This window comes from Glycine soja, chromosome 15 (assembly GCF_004193775.1).
Source record: "Glycine soja cultivar W05 chromosome 15, ASM419377v2, whole genome shotgun sequence".
NCBI lineage: Eukaryota > Viridiplantae > Streptophyta > Magnoliopsida > Fabales > Fabaceae > Glycine > Glycine soja.
This window is the reverse complement of record NC_041016.1, coordinates 39,605,553-39,625,489: the sequence shown is the minus strand read 5'-3', so window position 1 is coordinate 39,625,489 and position 19,937 is coordinate 39,605,553. Positions and strand designations below refer to the sequence as shown.

At 38.4% G+C, this 19,937-nt stretch overlaps 1 protein-coding gene across 1 annotated transcript; it reads left to right on the top strand.

Moving 5' to 3' along the window:
- Nucleotides 1-14,910: 14,910 nt before the first annotated feature.
- Nucleotides 14,911-18,816, top strand: LOC114388218 (the record flags this gene model as incomplete). Its single annotated transcript, XM_028348584.1, has 5 exons — nt 14,911-15,948; nt 16,306-16,552; nt 17,000-17,635; nt 17,768-18,530; nt 18,687-18,816. Coding segments are annotated over 5 exons (2,814 nt in total), but the record flags the coding sequence as incomplete, so codon positions are not given.
- Nucleotides 18,817-19,937: the final 1,121 nt, after the last annotated feature.

Sequence of the window (19,937 nt, the reverse complement as noted above, 5' to 3'; positions counted from 1 at the left end):
TCCTTCCTAAGTCATCTAAATGTTGTGACTTGTAATCTTGAAGCATTGTCTTGAAAAGCCCATTTGCATCAATTGTTAAAAAAGAACTAAGCAATACAAACAAAATCCAAACATAGCCAAACATGAAACCAAAATAAATCCACACATTGTTACAACCAACCAAAGCAAAGTCCTGAAATATAATAATAGTGCAAGAGTACGATAACTAGAGCAACAAAAAGCCAAATACACGGTGATAAAACAAAGTACTAAGAATACTTAATTACTAATAAGACTCAGTCATAATAATAATAACAATTAATCTAAGAGGATGATGGAGGCGGTGGTGGTTGGTCAAAGCAAGTACGGATGAAGGAGACATCTTCTTCAACTTGTGTGAGGCGAATATCCATGCCGGCAAAGCGCATATCCAATGAGTCGAAACGTTCACCATCATAAGAACGAAGACCTCGTAATTTGGTAAGGACTTCATTCATGAGTGCGGAATCTTCGCGTTGAGGAGGAGGTGAAGGAGTACGTTCATCTTGAGGAGGGAGTGCATCCTTCTTCAGCCATTGACCATTCCGATCTTTACGGTACCCAAAGGAGGTCACTGCACCAGCACCAATTGCAAAGGAACGCTTGACTTGAACAAAGGGTTCATCATCAAGCGGAATTTGAAAATGACGCAAAAACAGAGTAATCAAATGTGGATAAGGAAGAGGTGCATTGGCCCGTAATGCCTTATGCATTCGGTACCAAACCAAATGGGCCCAGTCGATCTGACGATCGGTAAGAAAAGCCCACATAAGAATCAAATCCTCCTCAGAGGCTTGTGCTAAATTTGAAGACCGAGGAAGAAAAATTCTAACAATGATATAATGCATGATGCGATTATCAAATGTTAATGACCCGGCCAGCAATCTACCGGTCATTTCAGCTTGATCATTGCAGACCATGCGACGAGCATCATGACTCGAATAATCGAATTTCCAGTCATCAACAATGGTGCCCTCAAAAGGTGCACCTTGACTGGGTAAATGAGTCAAAGAAAAGAATAGTGACTGATCAATGACCATAGAAATACCATGCACCTCAGAGGTAATAATGCCATCCTGAATTTTTAAATTGCAGTAGAAGACCTTTACAAGTTCAGGATAATGTGGCAATTTTAATGACATGAAATCAACAAGGCCAGAATTTTGAAACACTTAATAGCAATCAAACGTTTCATCATTAAAGAATTCTACGTCTAGGTACTTAGGGTCTAAGATGATTCTAGAAGAAAACTGAGAAAGGTACCGTAGACGCTGATCATCGGATGAAAACAATGTTGATGATCTTGGAGATGACAAAGAAGGATGAATAGGTGTTGTGGGTGCTCCAGATGGGCCGTGGCGGCGATGGGCAGCAACAGCAGCGGTGGAGGATGATCCCTTTCTCTTCTTCGATGGCTCTTCCATTTGATGAAGTTTTTGTGGATTTTGATCGGTGGAAGTGAAAGAGGAGTGAAAAAGAGGAAGATTGGGCTTTACGGGACGTGATTTGGTGAAGAATTGAGCGAGATTCGAAGATTTGAAGTTTTAGGTATGGAGGAGGCTTTGGCTGCGCAGCAGTTCTGATTTCGTGAATATTTATAGATGAGGACGAATTGTAATCGATTACAAGGCTTGGTAATCGATTACAGGAGTAATGAGCCTTCTGGTAATCGATTACAGGATGTTGTAATCGATTACAGGCTGCTTGTTCTTGTGTAATCGAATACAGTAAATGGTAATCGATTACCAGAGCATAAACTAGGCTAGTTCCTCTAAAGTAACCTATGTTTATGCTAAATACATCTAACACTTGTCAATCACCATCACTAATATGTATTTAATTCATTCAAACAAGTATTAATCAAACAATTAACACACACCAATCAAATATAATCAAATACTTACAATTAAACACAATCTAACAAAAGCAATCATCAAAACATAATCAAAAACAATAATCAACATAACTATCAATCAAAAACATTAATGACAATCAAATACTTAAGGAGTAAAAAAGCATCAAAAAATCAATCAAAAGTTAACAATCATAGACAAAAATCATCAAAGTAATCAACCAATGACAAGTGACCTGTTGGTATCATTTGATATTACTTGTTGGGCTTGTTGATCAAGTGGCCTTTGTTTGTTGTCTCCATAAATCACATATCCATTTGTCTTGGGGAGAAATATGAATAAACTTTGATGCATGCCATGTGTTTGGAGAAATTGCTATCAATGTATCGCCTTTGCTCTTCTCCGTTTTCTCAGTCTTTCATCATGATACCCAGATTTATGATTTTATTTTTCTGAATCACTTGAAGAATTTTTTTTTTATTTTCTTCCCAAGTGATCTATGCTTTCTTTTCTTTCTTTTCTTTGAGATTCCTCTTGTCGGATTTTTCAATTTTTCTTTCAAAGAAGATAATCGAATCTCACGTGCCCGGGTTGATTACTATCATACCATGTTGGGGCTAAGGAGGAGTCTTCTTCTTTCTTCTTTGTATTGATGTTTGATTCCCTTTTATTTCTTTTGTTTTTCAGAAATTTATTGAACCTTTTCACAAAGAGTCTGAAATCATCATCATCTTCTTCTGTTTCAGTCAAGTCCTCTTTGTCACTTTCTTCTTGAATAAAAGATGATGAGACTCTGAGTGTTATTCCTTTTCTCTTTATATCATTCTCTTCATGTTGATGGAGTCTCATAAGTTCCATTTCATGTTCTTGAAGTTTTCCAAAGAGAGTGGCAAGAGACATATTAGTGAGATCTCTTGATTCTGCAATTGCTGTTACTTTTGGTTGCCATTGCCTGCTTAAACATCTCAACACTTTGTTAATAAGATCTTCATTAGGAAATATTTTTCCCAATGATGCAAGATGATTAACTATACGAGTAAATCTCTTCTGCATATCTTCTATGGTCTCATATTTAAGCATTTTGAACAGTTCATATTCATGTGTGAGAATGTTTATTCTAGATCTCTTGACATCAGTTGGGCCTTCATAGGTTACTTGCAATGTATCCCACATTTCTTTTGCATTTTTACAATTTGAGACTCTAAAAAATTCATCCATGCCTAATGCAGAAGTGATTATATTTTTGGCCTTTAAATTGTATTGAACCTTTCTTCTTTCATCATCATTCCATTCTTCTCTTGGTTTTTCTTTAGTTGCATTTCCCACTACCTTTGAAGGAATAAAAGGACCAACTTCAATGGCTTCCCATATATTTAAATCTATGGCTTCAATAAGGATCTGCATTCGGGTTTTCCAATAGTAATAACCCTCGCCATTGAACATAAGAGTCCTATTAATAGAATTTCCCTCAAGAAATGGAAAGTTGGATGAGGCCATTTCTATTCTTGAAGTTTTTAAACTTTATACAAGAATCCTGCTCTGATATCACTTGTTAGACAAATGGCCTGAGTTATCTTAAGAAGGGGGGGGGGGTTGAATTAAGATAACAAGAACTATTCCCCAATTTAAAATTTCGCTCTCTCTTTTTAGATTAACAATGCACCCTTAACATGAATTACTCAAAAGATAATTCAGAATAAACTTCTTTAAAGGCAAAAGATAAATAGCAATAAATAAAAGAAGTTTAAGGGAAGAGAGAAATGCAAACTTGATTTATACTGGTTCGGTCACTTCCTGTGCCTACGTCCAGTCCTCAAGCAACCCACTTGAGATTTTCCACTCTCTTTGTAAAATCCTTTTACAAAGTCTGAATCACACAGGGACAACCCTTTCCTTGTGTTCAGGAATCCTTTACAACAAGTGACCCTCAGTCTCTTATCCCTTTTCCAGAAGTAAAAAGAAAAGAAGAAGAAATCTCTCTTGAAAGAGACAGATTGTACAATGAAGATCAATCACAATTCCTTATTTGAATATGCAAGTGTTTGACCAAGGAATTCTTTGAGAGGATAAGACATTTCAATTTAGAAAAACTCTCTTAATCTTTTGAGAGGATAAAACTTTTTGGGCAATCAAAAAACTCTCTCTTAATTCGTGTTTCCAAGTCACATATAAATAGACCTTTGATGGCCATTCATAAATAATTTGAATAGATGTGACTCTTGAAAGTTATTTTCTGAAAATCTCCTCTGGTAATCGATTACAATAATTGTGTAATCGATTACAGGCTTTAATATTTGAATTAAAACGTTTATTAACTGCTGGTAATCGATTACCAATATGGTGTAATCGATTACATAGTATAAAATTTGAATTCAAATATTTAGTAGCTGTTGTAAAGCATTTTTGGTCACTGGTAATCGATTACCAGAGAGTAAATCTCTTGAAAAACACTTTTTAACATGCATTACTTGGCCAAACCTTTTGCTATATCAATTAGGAATTTCCTTCCTAATGTACTAGTGATCATCTAAATGTTGTGACTTGTAATCTTGAAGCATTGTCTTGAAAAGCCCATTTGCATCAATTGCATCATATCATCATGATCATCATCAAAATACCAAAGGCATTTGCATCTACAGAAATGCATAACCGTGACGGTCTCCGCATGTTATCGGACTCGCTTGTCTCGGGATAGCAGGGGAGACTTCAATAGCTTTGGTCGACAAACATCAATCTCTCGATAAGGGAAGCAGACAACTATGTTTGTCTCTGGATGCCATCAGACTTGATAGTCTTCGGATAGCATAGGTAACTGCAACAATCTCAACAAACAATTAAAAATGGATGACCATCATCGTCCCCGCATACCATCGGACATGCTTGTCTCTGTATGATAAGGGGACTTTGATACTCTCATAGCAACGAAAGCGAGTGACCATCACGGTCTTCGCATGCCATCGGATTCGATTGTCTCTGGATAGCAAAAAAAAGGAGACTAAAGTAGTCTCGGCCGATAGACGTTGAGTCTTCAACGAGAAGGGCAGATGACCACATTGGTCTCTGCGTGTCAACGGGCTTTCAATGGGCTTTTCGACTAAGGTGCAAATGACTATAATGGTCTCTGCATGTCAACGGGCCCGCTTGCCTCTGGTTGACGAAAAGGAGAGACTAAAGTAGTCTCGGTCGATAGATGTTGGGTCTTCGACAAAGGTGCAGATGACTATAATGGTCTCTGCATGCCATCATACTTGATCATCTCTTGATAGCAGAAAGGGTACGGATGACCATGATTTGTCTTCGCGTGCCATTGGACTTGATCGTCTCTGGATAGCGGAAAGGGTGCGGATGACCGTGATTTGTCTTCACGTGCCATCGGACTTGATTGTCTCTGGATGACGAGGTGAGACTAAAGTAATCTCTGTCGATAGATGTTGAATCTTCGATGAAAGGGTATAGATGACCATATTGGTCTCTGCGTGTCAACGGACTCGCTTTCCTCTGGATGACGAAGGGAGACTAAAGTAGTCTTAGTCGATAGATATTGAGTCTTCGACAAAGGGAGCAGATGACCATATTGGTCTCTGCGTGTCATCGGACTTCTCGTCTTTGGATGATGAAGGGAGAATAAAGTAGTCTCTGTCGATAGACATTGAGTCTTCGACAAAGGAAGCAAATGACGATATTGGTCTCTGCGTGTTATCAGACTTGCCGTCTCTGGATGACGAAGGGAGACTAAAGTAGTCTCGATCGATAGACATTGAGTCTTTGACAAAGGGAGCAGATGACCATATTGTCTCTGCATGTCATCGGACTTGCCGTCTCTGGATGATGAAGGGAGACTAAAGTAGTCTCGGTCAATAGACATCGAGTCTTTGACAAAGGGAGAAGATGACCATATTGGTCTATGCATGTCATCAGACTTGTCGTTTCTGGATGACAAAGGGAGACTAAAGTAGTCTTGGTGTTCCTTTACCAAAATACGAACATGCTTTAGCAAAGAAACAAACTTTCAGCTGATCAGAACAACATATGTTTTTGAAGAAAAACAATGTGTCTATTGGGGAAGGAAAGCATGCTGATAAAATTTTCTCATAACCACAAATGAGATTTGGGATATTAGCATTTCGTTTCTAAATGATCATTTACAAGAAACACTGGGTCCAACTGAAAATAGAGGAAAACCACTCAAAGTGTATAAATCTCTCACAGGCAAGTGTTTCATCCTAATTCCGAACCTTAGATATGTCATGACTTGACTTTGCAAATCATTTCCTATCAAATCAGAGATAACATGCATAATCATGGATCAATAGGACATTTAGGGAGCTGGATTGTGGTGGGAAATTTGGCTTTGGGAGTTTCAGCCTTTTCTTTTTCCTTTTTTTTGTTTAGCGCGACGTGAAAGAGGTGCGGGCACAAAGATTTGGTTGATAACCAAGAAGGGGGAGCTTTATGTGTTTCAATTCATGGTTTCTTTTCTTTTTCTTTTTTTTGTGACAATTCCGTACATCATTCAGACATTGTCTGGTCCAACGACCTTTCCGTATATTTTTCTTTTGCTTTCTTCCGATCTTTGATCAGAAATTTTTCATTTTCTTTTTCTTTTGCTTTCCTTCAATCTTTGATCAGGGATTTTCTCTTTTTGTTTTCCTTTTAAGGCACATTCATAACTTAACAGTAAATGAAGCTTTTTCTTCCTTTCATTTTTTTAGATCCTCTTGTTCTTCTTTTTTTTCGAGGATAAGGGTAAAAATTCCTAGCCTGGGTGGAGACTTAGGGCCGAAGGATTGAGGTTTTGGCTCAAAGAGGCTTTATAGAAGGCAGGACATGACGTATGTCAGGGTACTTGCTTTGGCCAGCGGTTCAGGGATAAAAGGGAATGCCCCACATTATTTCCATGACACGCCTATAACAACGATGATTTAGAAACTTATGCAAAACTGATCATGCATGCACCCATATGGACACTCAAGCTTCAAGTTTATGGTCATGTAACACTAAGGCTTAGGATTCAATTTTCCTATTTAAAATCAACCCAGTGTTTCCAAAAGATGCTCTTTTATCAATTTATGCACACAAACGAGCCCATTTAGGCATTCGGAAAATTTTTCACAGCATTCACCCTTCAGGTGTACACATATTTTTTCTTTTTTTTTTCAAAACCCTTTTGTGTTCTGATCTGTGAAACCTTTTTTCGAAGAAAAACTGGCAGTCACTTCTTACCAAAAGTGTCTTGGCTTTTTTAGTCAAAATTTAAATATTCTTTTTGTTTTTCTTTTTTTGAAGAATCCTTTGCAAAAATTTGACTACCTTCCCGGTCTGCGCCTATTTATTTTAATTCCTAGGATTATGAGGAAACTAGGCATATTCAACTATGACTTAAGAAACATAGGTGAATAACTAACAACCAAAAATTTAAAAGGTACTAGGCTGTTGTTTGCACTCTGGGATACTACTTGTTTGTGTGGATGCGAAATCTACCAGCAAGTGCATCGGGTCGTCAAGTAAATAATTAAAAGGTGTGAATTGAGTATCAAACTCAAGGAACTTGTTCATTTGGTAAAGGTTTGTTCAGTAAGCTGACATTTGCAAACAGAAATCATGATTGTGAATGAAAGTAAAAGTATGTTCTATTCTAATTACAAAGCAATAAACGTGAGCAAGTAAGGGTGAAAATAGATATCTAAAGACGTTGGGTCCTCTTACTGAGCAAATTGATGCAATTAAGGATGTTTCTCTAATTAAAGATGTTTCTGTGTTCTATGCTGAAGGCTCAAGTACTAAACACCGATGTCTCGTGAGTTTAGCCTAATTCTAATTAAACCTCGTGAGTTTAGCTTAATCGAATAGCTTTATGATCACAGCATAATAAAAACTAAATTACCGCACTCCGTGTCCAGACTTACGGTAACATAATCCTGCTCTAACAAGTTCTAAGGAGACAATACATCTTTCAATGCTAAAGCCCCTAACAGTACACACATATGGGTGTTCAAGCCACAAGCATGCAATAATAAAGTACTGATAGAAAAAATGAACACATAAAACAACCTTAATTTGATAGGGAAAAAGTTTACATCAATTACTCAGCAAGAATCCCCAACTGAGGATTTAGCCTTCCATAGCAAGGAAGCTCCTTTTACAATGAAGAAGAGGAATTAAGAGAAATTGTTTGCTTACAAAGGAGTGGGGATGTCTCCTCCACCTCTAGGAATCTCACAATCACACAAAAACTCACAAATCTTCCTAAAAGATCAAAACTTGGCTTTTTTTTGCTCTGTTCTTTGCCTTTGTGTATTTCACTCTTCAAGCTCTTACAGCTATTCAGCGCTCTCTCTTTTCTGCTATTCCAGGCTTAAAAAGGGCTAATTGACCTTGACGTCACGCTTAGCGCGAGTAAGTGAATTTTCACTCAGCGCCAAACTCGTGCTAAGCCTGGAAGGTGACAAACGACTCGCTGAGCGAGCTGATGACGCACTGAGCACGTGTTTGCGTGACAGATTCCCTTCCAGATTCCTCCTATCCACTAAGCGCGTTGATGCCTCGCTTAGAGGATGACACTCGCTAAGCGCATTGAGCTCGCTTAGCGAGACATCAACTTTCGCACTTCTTCAAAATAAATCCTTTTTTCCTGAAATTGAAGAGAAATTGACATTAATTCCATACACAAGGCTTATACTGAGCACAGATAAAAATAAAGAAAAATTTATTTACAATCCTACAAAAAGAACCATAAATTGGGGAAAATATATACATTTTGTAAAAGTTTTCTATACAAAAGTTAGTTGTATAAGACGACTAACAAACTCCCCCAAATTTTTGCTTGTCCTCAAGCAAAGAAAGAACAACTCACTTGTCCTCAAGTGACAAAATCATAGTGGTTATTCATAAGGTGTTTGCTCCAAAGAATTCAATCACATGAAATGAATGGCATACACACACTCACAAGGTAAGCTTTTTAACTAAGTGGCTATCTTCAATCAAAACATGGCCTTCATCATCTTCAATTTCATGCATTCATTCCACACTCAGAGATTCATGCAAAAATCATTACTCAATGTTAGTCGTTCTCTCACAATTAAAGATCACACTCTCACCGGGTTGCGGCTAATGCATTCCTTCACAATCAACCTGACAAACCGACTAACATTTTCAGTCACGATCCTAATTCCATGTTCTTTCTTTTCTAATGATTGCATGCTCATTCAAGGCATATGATCTATGCATTCCAATTCACTCACATCATACAATTGATCAATTCAAACCAATCACAAACACTGAATTCCAAAATCAAGTATCAACCACTCGATAATATAAATGCACTGTTCAATCAAGCTTTGTACAGGCTATCAACCAAAATAAAAACAATAAACTGAAATTTAAAATCTGAAACATAAACATAAATCTAAAGACTGAAACATAAACATAAATCTAAATTATAAAATGTACTAAAGACATGATAATAATAAAACTGTTCAAAAAGCAGGGAAATAAAAATCTTGATCTTGTCAATGATCCTGTGCAGAGTCCATGGCATGCTCATTCAGGTCCAGTGCAATAGTTCCTGATGGTGAATCCTAAGAAAGAGGAAGGTTTGGCACTGGTGCAGATGGCTCAAGCTAAGGAGATGACAGGTCCAGCACTTAAGTGGTAGACTCTGGTGGAGGCTACGGAGTCACCTGTGGGTAATTGTTGTAGCATCCTCCTGTGGAATGGTTGGACTAGTCTCAACAATGAAAGGATATGATGGATGGCCTCTGAGGCCTCTAGAATGTCATCCTTGATGCGAACCTGAGTAGGAGCGGATCATTTGATACAGGCTACGGAGGTTTTGGATGACGCCACTTCCAGTGAAGGAAGATAAGTCAGGGTAGACGCCACAAGGATTACCTTGATAAGTCTGATAATTGGTTCAACAAGGAACCCGGACAGAAACTCTCACCAAATTTTATCAAAATGCCAAAAGTTTTTTTTATTGAAAATAAAACCCAATACTTATAGTGTATCTGAACAAAAAGATAAAAATAGGCATGGGCCTTTTAAACAGTTTGGGCCAAAATTACAATAAAAATAAATTATAACTCAAAACTTATTTAACTTGGGCCTTCAAATTAATCTGGGCCTTCAGCAACAATTAATAGTCTTGATAGTGTCTCTGCCTCTGGGCCTTCATCCTTCTCTACTTGGGCCTTCATCCTTCTCCACTCGGGGGCTTTACCCTTCTCCACTTGAGCCTTCGCCCTTCTCCACTTGGGCCTTTAGCCTGTATTTGGCCAATTTCAGGATTCTCATCATTCCCTCCTTCTTGGAAAACATTTGCCCTCAAATGTCCAAGATCATCACCGGGTTCAAGTACCACTTCCTTCCTTTTCTTGTGGGCTTGCTTGGCATAACTTTCATTCTTCTTTGCAATTTGCACCTTCACTTGGTCATACAATTTTTTTACATACGCAACTTTGATCTGTGCATCCTTATGCTGAGTCTCTTGGGGCTTGCTGTTGGAAGTTGGCCTGTTAGGCAATGAAGCTTCTGGAAGGAGATCAACTTGATGTTCTATGTCTCTTGAAGGTGGCAGTCCATGAGGAATCTCCATAGGAAAGACATTTTTAAATTCCTGCAATAAGGGTTGAACACTAGGAGAAATAGAAATAGTAAACTCATTAGAATTATCAGTAGAAATTTTACTGTCTTTGCAATACTGTAGATTGAGTGGTTCATAAGCAGGTAACACTTTCCTCACTTCACTCGCCTTTGCAAAATAATTAAATTTTCTCTCATGTGTATCACTCTCTCTCTTATGTGTATCACTCTTTTCCTCGGGTGTATCACTCTTCTTTTTCATATTCCTTTGTGGTGCCTCACTATTTTCTTTCTCTTGTTCTCTCTTTTCTCTCATTCTGATTTGGTCATCACACACTTCTCTAGGGGATAGAGGTTTAAGAGTAAACGAGGAAGATTTGGCTATTCGTCTGTAGGGCTCTTCTTTGTTACGGTTCAACAAACGTTGCATTTGTGTAGTCCACGCGTCCAGAAATAAGCGCTGAGATCCGTCCAGTTGATGATATACACCACCATTGTCACCAGCTCTTGCCATGATTAAGGAACAAAGAATTTTGCAGTAAATTAAAAAAAATTAGGACCTCACCACACTCTACTCACGTGTTTCTCTCTTTGATGGTAGTTCACTTGTGTTTGATGCTCTCAATATAGGCTTCTGTGTAATGTATTCCCTCTTGCCTTTTACCACTCGTGTTCCCTCTTAAGTTCCTAGATGGACCGAATTAGACACACAAGGTAAAATAAAATGAAAGACAATATAATTATCAGAGTAATAGATTTGATTTGGGATAACAACTTGGACTTGATTTGGATAGCATATTGGATTTGATTTGGATAACAGATTAGATTTGATTTGATTTGGATAACAAATCTGATTTGGATAAAAAGATTTGATTTGATTTGATTTGGATAATAGATCAGATTTGGATAACAAATTAGATTTAATTTGGATAACAAATATGATAACAAATAAGATAACAGATAGGATAACAGATAAGATAACAGATATGACAAGTAAACTTCAAATGCTCATAACTTTTGCTACGGTTGTCTCTTTGGGGACCACTATATATCAAAACGCTCAGAATTCAGAGGAGAATCTAGATAAGGGGATTTGTTCCACGATTTTCTTTCCAAAAAAAACACCTCTAAATGCCTCAATTTCGTGTTCAAAGATCAAACACACACTTTTTTTTTCAAAATTTTTGCATCTTTTTTTTTTACACAAAGTGTGAAAGACACAAGAAACAAGAACAAGAACAAGAATGAAACAAGATGTAAGTAAACAAGAACGCAAATAACAGAACACAAGACGCAAACAAGAACGAAACAAGATGTAAACAAAAACGCAAATAACAGAACAAGGACAAAACACGAACCTGGACAAATTACAAAGAAAAATAATAGGATAGGATAGAACCTGTATCAAGAGCCAAAGCTCTGATACCAGATGACATGAACCTGAGTAGGAGCAGATCACTTGATACAGGCTGTAGAGTTTTGGATGACGCCACTTCCGATGAAGGAAGATAAGTCAGGGTAGATGCCACTTCCGGTGAAGGAAGATAAGTCTGGGTAGACGCCACAAGGATTACCTTGATAAGTCTGATAATTGGTTCAACAAGGAACCCGGAGAGAAACTCTCTCCAAATTTTATCAAAATGCCAAAAGTTTTTTTATTGAAAATAAAACCCAATACTTATAGTGTATCTGAACAAAAAGATAAAAATAGGCATGGGCCTTCTAAACAGTTTGGGCCAAAATTACAATAAAAATAAATTATAACTTAAAACTTATTTAACTTGGGCCTTCAAATTAATCTGGGCCTTCAGCAACAATTAATAGTCTTGATAGTGTCTCTGCCTCTGGGCCTTCATCCTTCTCCACTTGGGCCTTCATCCTTCTCCACTCGGGGGCTTTATCCTTCTCCACTTGGGCCTTCGCCCTTCTCCACTTGGGCCTTTAGCCTGTATTTGGCCAATTTCAGGATTCTCATCAATCCTCTTGGTCCGGCTGAGGCTCCTGGGTTGCAGAGGCCTCACCCCCTCCCAAAGAAGAAGGCTGGACTCCTGGCTAGGCAACCTTCTGCAGAAACTCCTCCATGCTCATAACTGGTCGTTGCAAGACCACATCTTGCAAGCTCTGCATAATCAGGAGTTGGCCCTGGTTTAGGCTCTGCAGCATAGACATGAAAGGCTCTAAGCTTTGAGTGGAGGGACCTGGAAGAACTGGGGCTGCTGGAGCTGAAGGGAGAACAAAAGTAGGGGGAGTAGGGACAACTGAAGGGGATGGGGCCTCAGATCTTGTAACCCTGGATTTTTGGGTCCCTGGAAAAGTGACCGAAGGGTCATCTAGTTTCCAACAATTCTTCTTAATATAGGCCAAATTAATGGCTGGGATGAGTGACTCGAAGGTAAGAGAATCTGAGGTGGCTCCTCGGGCCTTGCACAAGTGATGAGGACATGACCAAGAGCAAGGGCAAGGATCCACTTGAAGGACTTGGAGGACCTATGACAAGGGCTAGAGCAAAGAAAGCCAAGGAAGCTCTTCAACAAGTGCTGTCCATACTATTTGAATACAAGCCCAAGTTTCAAGGAGAAAAGTCCAAGGTTGTGAGTTGTATCATGGCCCAAATGGAGGAGGACTAAATGACACCACCTTGTTTCAATTTTAGAGTGTTTAGTTTGTCTAAATAATGGCCCAATCCTTGTAAAGTTGGCTGACCAAAAATATGTTTTGGGTTAATCAACTAAAAGGACTTTAGTTAGGTTTAGTTCAAGTTGTAATAAGGGCCCAATTGGCAACCTAGGCATCAGCCTTTTGGGAGACCAAATGGTGGCTGACTTGTGGGCTGTTGGGGGTGACATTTGGTTGCCACAATTTCAGTTACACTCAGCCATTAAGTTTTTTTTAATTCCCTAGGTTAATGGCATTAAGTTATTTTAATTCTAGGTTAGTGGGCCATTACTAAAATCTGCTGTAAAGCTTCTATATAAGCAGAACCATTTTATCAAAAAACACAAGTTGAGTTTTATTCAGAAAATTAGTGTTTATCTCTTTTATCTTAGTGAGAGTGATTCTCCTAAATTCTTGAGTGATTCAAGAACACCCTGGCTGTATCAAAGGACTTTCACAACCTTTGTGTGTTGCCCTCGCTGGAAAGAGTGATTCTTTCCTTCCTTTCATCTTCACCCTTGTTCTTTAAAACCACAATTCCAGAAAATCCACCTCTGCCCAGAATTATCTCGTGGCCATAACTCCCATTTACGCACTCAAATTAAGTGATTCTTGAGGCTAAATTGAATTTCAAAACGAGACATTTCACCTCGTTTCGGAATCACCTCATTTGGAGCCCTGTAGCTTCAGTTATTGCCATTTCCATATTTCTGTCCAGCCACCACTTAACCTACGTTTTACCATCCCATTCATTCATTTTATGCCAAGAACCACCTTATTAAGACCCACGAAATTAACCACCTTATTTTCCATCCTTTCCTTAATCAATTTACGCATTTTCCATCAAGGTTTAATCCTAGACGATCCTAAGTCAGCCCTTGTGCCATGAGGGTTCATATCATTTGGTAATCAGAGCTCCGGTTCTAGGATCAACACTTCCTTTGCTGGAAATATTGGGTAACATCCTTCTTTATTCTCTTTGCCATTTATATTACCTTCTTATTCATATATTTTAGGCTGAACCATTTCAAAAGTTAAGCCTTTTGATCTCTTTGTTGTAAAAAAAAAAAGAAGCAGAATTTTGTATAAGCAAAATTAAAAAAAAAATTGGGCTGAATGGTTCATGCTTGAAGAACTTTAAAAAAAATCTCTTTAAGGTAATATATTGGTTGCATGAAGGATTGTTACTTGAATTCCTAAATTCTGAATTTTATTTCCTTCATTTGTGCCTAAAAACATTGTTAGCCTTTTTCTTGGTTAACCTTTTCCTTGTCTCTCTAGCCTTACCTTACACATATTGGTGAATTGTTCTTTGTTGTGGCCATAATCTCTTGAATTGCCTAAGAACTCAAGGGGAATTAGAGTGGTAAAAGGCAAGAGTGTTTCATTAGAGAAAAGCCATAATTGTGTGATACACTTGAGTGGGTGAGGTATTCAAACAACAACTATAATTGTCTCGTTACGTTTGATTTGTTTGTTTGAGATGTCAGGTACTAATCCTAATGATGGAGTGGGGCTTTCGCAATTCCAAATGCAAGCTTTGATGCAACATTTGGAGAGGTTAATGAAACAACGAGATGATGCGCTCCATGAGAGGTTGGATCAAATGGAGAATAGAGATCATAATGAAGAAGAAAGGAGGAGAAGAGGGAATGATGGTGTTCCTAGACAAAACTGAATTGATGGTATTAAACTCAACATTCCTCCATTTAAAGGAAAGAATGATCCGGAGGCCTACTTGGAGTGGGAGATGAAAATAGAGCATGTTTTCTCATGCAACAACTATGAGGAGGACCAGAAGGTGAAGCTTGCCGCCACGGAGTTTTCCGACTATGCTCTTGTGTGGTGGAACAAGCTACAAAAGGAGAGAGCAAGAAATGAAGAGCCAATGGTTGATACATGGACGGAGATGAAAAAGATCATGAGGAAGCGGTATGTGCCGGCTAGTTACTCAAGGGACTTGAAATTCAAGCTCCAAAAACTAACCCAAGGCAACAAGGGGGTTGAGGAGTATTTCAAGGAAATGGATGTGCTCATGATTCAAGCAAATATTGAAGAAGATGAGGAGGTAACTATGGATCGATTTCTTAATGGTTTGACTAATGATATCCGTGATATTGTTGAGCTGCAGGAGTTTGTTGAAATGGATGATTTGCTTCACAAAGCAATCCAAGTGGAGCAACAATTAAAAAGGAAGGGAGTGGCCAAGAGTTTTACCAACTTTGGTTCTTCTAGTTGGAAAGACAAAGGTAAGAAAGATGGGGCTGCTACTTCTAGTAGTTCCACACCTATCCCATCAAAAACTTGCTCAAAGTCCCAAGAGGAACCCTCTAAAAGGAGTAGAGATGTGAAGTGTTTCAAGTGCCAAGGCCTAGGACACTATGCTTATGAGTGCCCTAACAAAAGGTCCATGGTTCTTAGAGATGGAGAATATATAAGTGAATCTGATGTTGAAGAGGAAGAGGAGACTCCAGAGGGAGATTTGTTGATGATTAGGCGGTTACTTGGTGGTCAATTGAAGCATGAGGAGGAGAGCCAAAGAGAAAACATCTTTCACACTAGATGTTTAATCAATGGCAAGGTGTGCATGGTGATCATTGATGGAGGTAGTTGCACCAATGTGGCTAGTGCTAGATTAGTGTCAAAGCTAAATTTAGCTACTAAACCACATCCTAGGCCATACAAACTTCAATGGCTTAGTAAGGATGGGGAGGTGCAAGTGAGGCAGCAAGTGGAAGTGGACGTTTCCATTGGGAAATACAATGATAAGGTACTTTGTGATGTTGTTCCTATGGAGGCCAGTCACTTACTTTTGGGGAGACCATGTCAATTTGATAAAAGAGCCAATCATGACGGTTACACCAACAAGATCTCTTTCATGCACCAAGACAAAAAGATTGTGCTCAAGCCATTGAGTCCACAAGAAGTGTGTGAGGATCAAAAGAAAATGAGAGAAAAACTTCTTCAAGAAAAAAGAGAAAAAGAAAAAGTGAGCAAAACACTTGAGAGGAAAAAGAGTGAACAAAAGAAGAGTGAAACACTTGAAGTGAGGGAGAGCTATTTAGCCACAAAAAGTGAGGTCAAGAGGTTGTTTCGTGCTAAACAGTCACTATATATCTTGTTTTGCAAAAATCAGATTTTGACCACTAACACTTTTGATGATTCTGAAGTGCCTTCTAGTGTTAAAACTCTTTTGCAGGATTTTCAAGACATGTTTCCACCAAATGTGCCAAATGGACTACCACCTTTGAGGGGAATTGAGCATCAAATTGATCTCATTCTGGGAGCTTCTTTGCCCAATAGGCCAGCCTATAGAAGTAATCCACAAGAAACCAAAGAGATTCAAAGACAAGTGGATGAACTCATTAGCAAAGGTTGGGTAAGAGATAGTATGAGTCCTTGTGCTGTCCCAGTGATTTTGGTCCCTAAAAAGGATGGGACATGGCGCATGTGTTCCGATTGTAGAGCCCTTAATAACATCACCATTAAATATAGGCATCCTATACCTAGGCTTGATGATTTGCTTGATGAATTGCATGGTGCATGTTACTTCTCTAAAATCGATTTAAAAAGTGGATACAATCAAATTAGGATTAGAGAAGGGGATGAATGGAAAACTGCTTTTAAAACAAAATATGGTTTGTATGAATGGTTAGTTATGCCTTTTGGCCTAATTAACGCTCCTAGCACTTTCATGAGACTAATGAACCATATCTTGAGAGAGTTCATAGGAAAGTTCGTTGTGGTGTACTTTGATGATATTCTTATCTATAGCACTTCACTTGATTTGCATATTGATCATTTAAAATCTGTCCTGACTGTGCTTAGAGAAGAACAATTGTATGCCAATCTTGAAAAATGCATCTTTTGTACTAACCATGTTGTGTTTCTTGGTTTTGTTGTGAGTTCAAAAGGAGTGCAAGTTGATGAGGAGAAGGTTAGGGCCATTCAAGAATGGCCTACACCTAAGTCCGTGACCGAGGTGAGGAGTTTTCATGGCTTAGCAAGTTTTTGTAGACGATTTGTGAAGGATTTTAGCACATTGGCAGCACCTCTCAATGAAGTGCTAAAGAAAAATGTTGGTTTCAAATGGGGAGAGAAACAAGAAGAAGCTTTCAATGTTCTTAAGCAAAAGCTAACTAATGCCCCCATACTTGCGTTGCCAAACTTTCAAAAATCTTTTGAAATTGAGTGTGATGCTTCAAATGTTGGGATTGGGGCTGTGTTGATGCAAGAAGGCCATCCAATTGCTTATTTTAGTGAAAAGTTAAGTGGTCCCACCCTTAACTATTCAACTTATGATAAGGAGTTGTATGCCTTAGTACGGGCTTTGAAAACATGGCAACACTACCTTTATCCCAAGGAATTTGTCATTCATAGTGACCATGAGTCCCTCAAATATATCAAGGGGCAAGGCAAGCTTAACAAAAGGCATGTGAAGTGGGTGGAATTCCTAGAGCAATTCCCTTATGTTATCAAACATAAAAAGGGAAAAGGTAATATTGTAGCCGATGCTCTTTCTCGGCGTCATGCATTACTTTCTATGCTTGAAACAAAATTGATTGGTCTTGAATGTTTGAAAAGCATGTATGAAAATGATGAAACTTTTGGAGAAATTTTTAAAAATTGTGAAAAATTTTCAGAAAATGGTTTCTTTAGACATGAAGGCTTTCTTTTCAAAGAAAACAAATTGTGTGTGCCTAAATGTTCTACTAGAAATTTGCTTGTTTGTGAAGCACATGAAGGAGGTTTAATGGGGCATTTTGGGGTCCAAAAGACTCTAGAAACATTACAAGAACATTTTTATTGGCCTCATATGAAAAAGGATGTGCAGAAATTTTGTGAACATTGCATTGTATGTAAAAAGGCAAAGCCTCATGGATTGTATACTCCATTGCCAATTCCGGAGTATCCTTGGATTGATTTATCCATGGATTTTGTTTTGGGGCTGCCAAAAACAAGCAATGGTAGAGATTCCATTTTTGTGGTTGTTGATAGGTTTTCTAAAATGGCTCATTTTATTCCATGTAAAAAAGTTGATGATGCTTCCCATGTGGCTGATTTGTTTTTCAAGGAGATTGTGAGGCTCCATGGTTTGCCAAGGAGCATTGTTAGTGATAGGGACTCTAAGTTCCTAAGTCATTTTTGGAGGACTTTGTGGAGCAAGTTGGGCACTAAATTGTTATTTTCAACCACTTGTCACCCACAAACCGATGGGCAAACGGAAGTTGTTAATAGGACTTTGGGATCTTTGCTTAGGACAGTTTTGAGGAAGAACTTAAAAACTTGGGAAGCTTGTTTACCCCATGTTGAATTTGCTTACAATAGAGCTGTTCATAGCACCACTAATTGTTCTCCTTTTGAAGTTGTTTATGGTTTTAACCCACTAACTCCTCTTGATCTTTTGCCTATGCCTAATGTTTCTGTTTTTAAGCATAAAGAAGGTCAAGCAAAGGCGGACTATGTGAAGAAGCTTCATGAGAGAGTCAAAGATCAAATTGAGAGGAAAAATAAAAGCTATGCTAAACAAGCCAACAAAGGGAGAAAGAAGGTTGTCTTCGAACCCGGAGATTGGGTTTGGGTGCACAAGAGAAAAGAAAGGTTTCCGGAACAAAGTAAATCAAAGCTTCAACCAAGGGGAGATGGACCATTTCAAGTGCTTGAAAGAATCAATGACAATGCTTACAAAGTTGAGTTATCCGGTGAGTATAATGTTAGTTCCACCTTCAATGTCTCTGATTTATCTATTTTTGATGCAGATGGAGAATCCGATTTGAGGACAAATCCTTCTCAAGAGGGAGAGAATGATGAGGACATGACCAAGAGCAAGGGCAAGGATCCACTTGAAGGACTTGGAGGACCTATGACAAGGGCTAGAGCAAAGAAAGCCAAGGAAGCTCTTCAACAAGTGTTGTCCATACTATTTGAATACAAGCCCAAGTTTCAAGGAGAAAAGTCCAAGGTTGTGAGTTGTATCATGGCCCAAATGGAGGAGGACTAAATGACACCACCTTGTTTCAATTTTAGAGTGTTTAGTTTGTCTAAATAATGGCCCAATCCTTGTAAAGTTGGCTAACCAAAAATATGTTTTGGGTTAATCAACTAAAAGGGCATTAGTTAGGTTTAGTTCAAGTTGTAATAAGGGCCCAATTGGCAACCTAGGCATCAACCTTTTGGGAGACCAAATGGTGGCTGACTTATGGGCTGTTGGGGGTGACTTTTGGTTGCCACAATTTCAGTTACACTCAGCCATTAAGTTTTTTTTAATTCCCTAGGTTAATGGCATTAAGTTATTTGAATTCTAGGTTAATGGCATTAAGTTATTTGAATTCTAGGTTAGTGGGTCATTACTAAAATCTGTTGTAAAGCTTCTATATAAGTTGAACCATTTTATCAATAAACACAAGTTGAGTTTTATTCAGAAAATTAGAGTTTATCTCTTTTATCTTAGTGAGAGTGATTCTCCTAAATTCTTGAGTGATTCAAGAACACCCTGGCTGTATCAAAGGACTTTCACAACCTTTGTGTGTTGCCCTCGCTGGAAAGAGTGATTCTTTCCTTCCTTTCATCTTCACCCTTGTTCTTTAAAACCACAATTCCAGAAAATCCACCTCTGCCCAGAATTATCTCGTGGCCATAACTCCCATTTACGCACTCAAATTAAGTGATTCTTGAGCCTAAATTGAATTTCAAAACGAGACCTTTCACCTCGTTTTGGAATCACCTCATTTGGAGCCTTGTAGCTTCAGTTATTGCCATTTCCATATTTCTGTCCAGCCACCACTTAACCTACGTTTTACCATCCCATTCATTCATTTTATGCCAAGAACC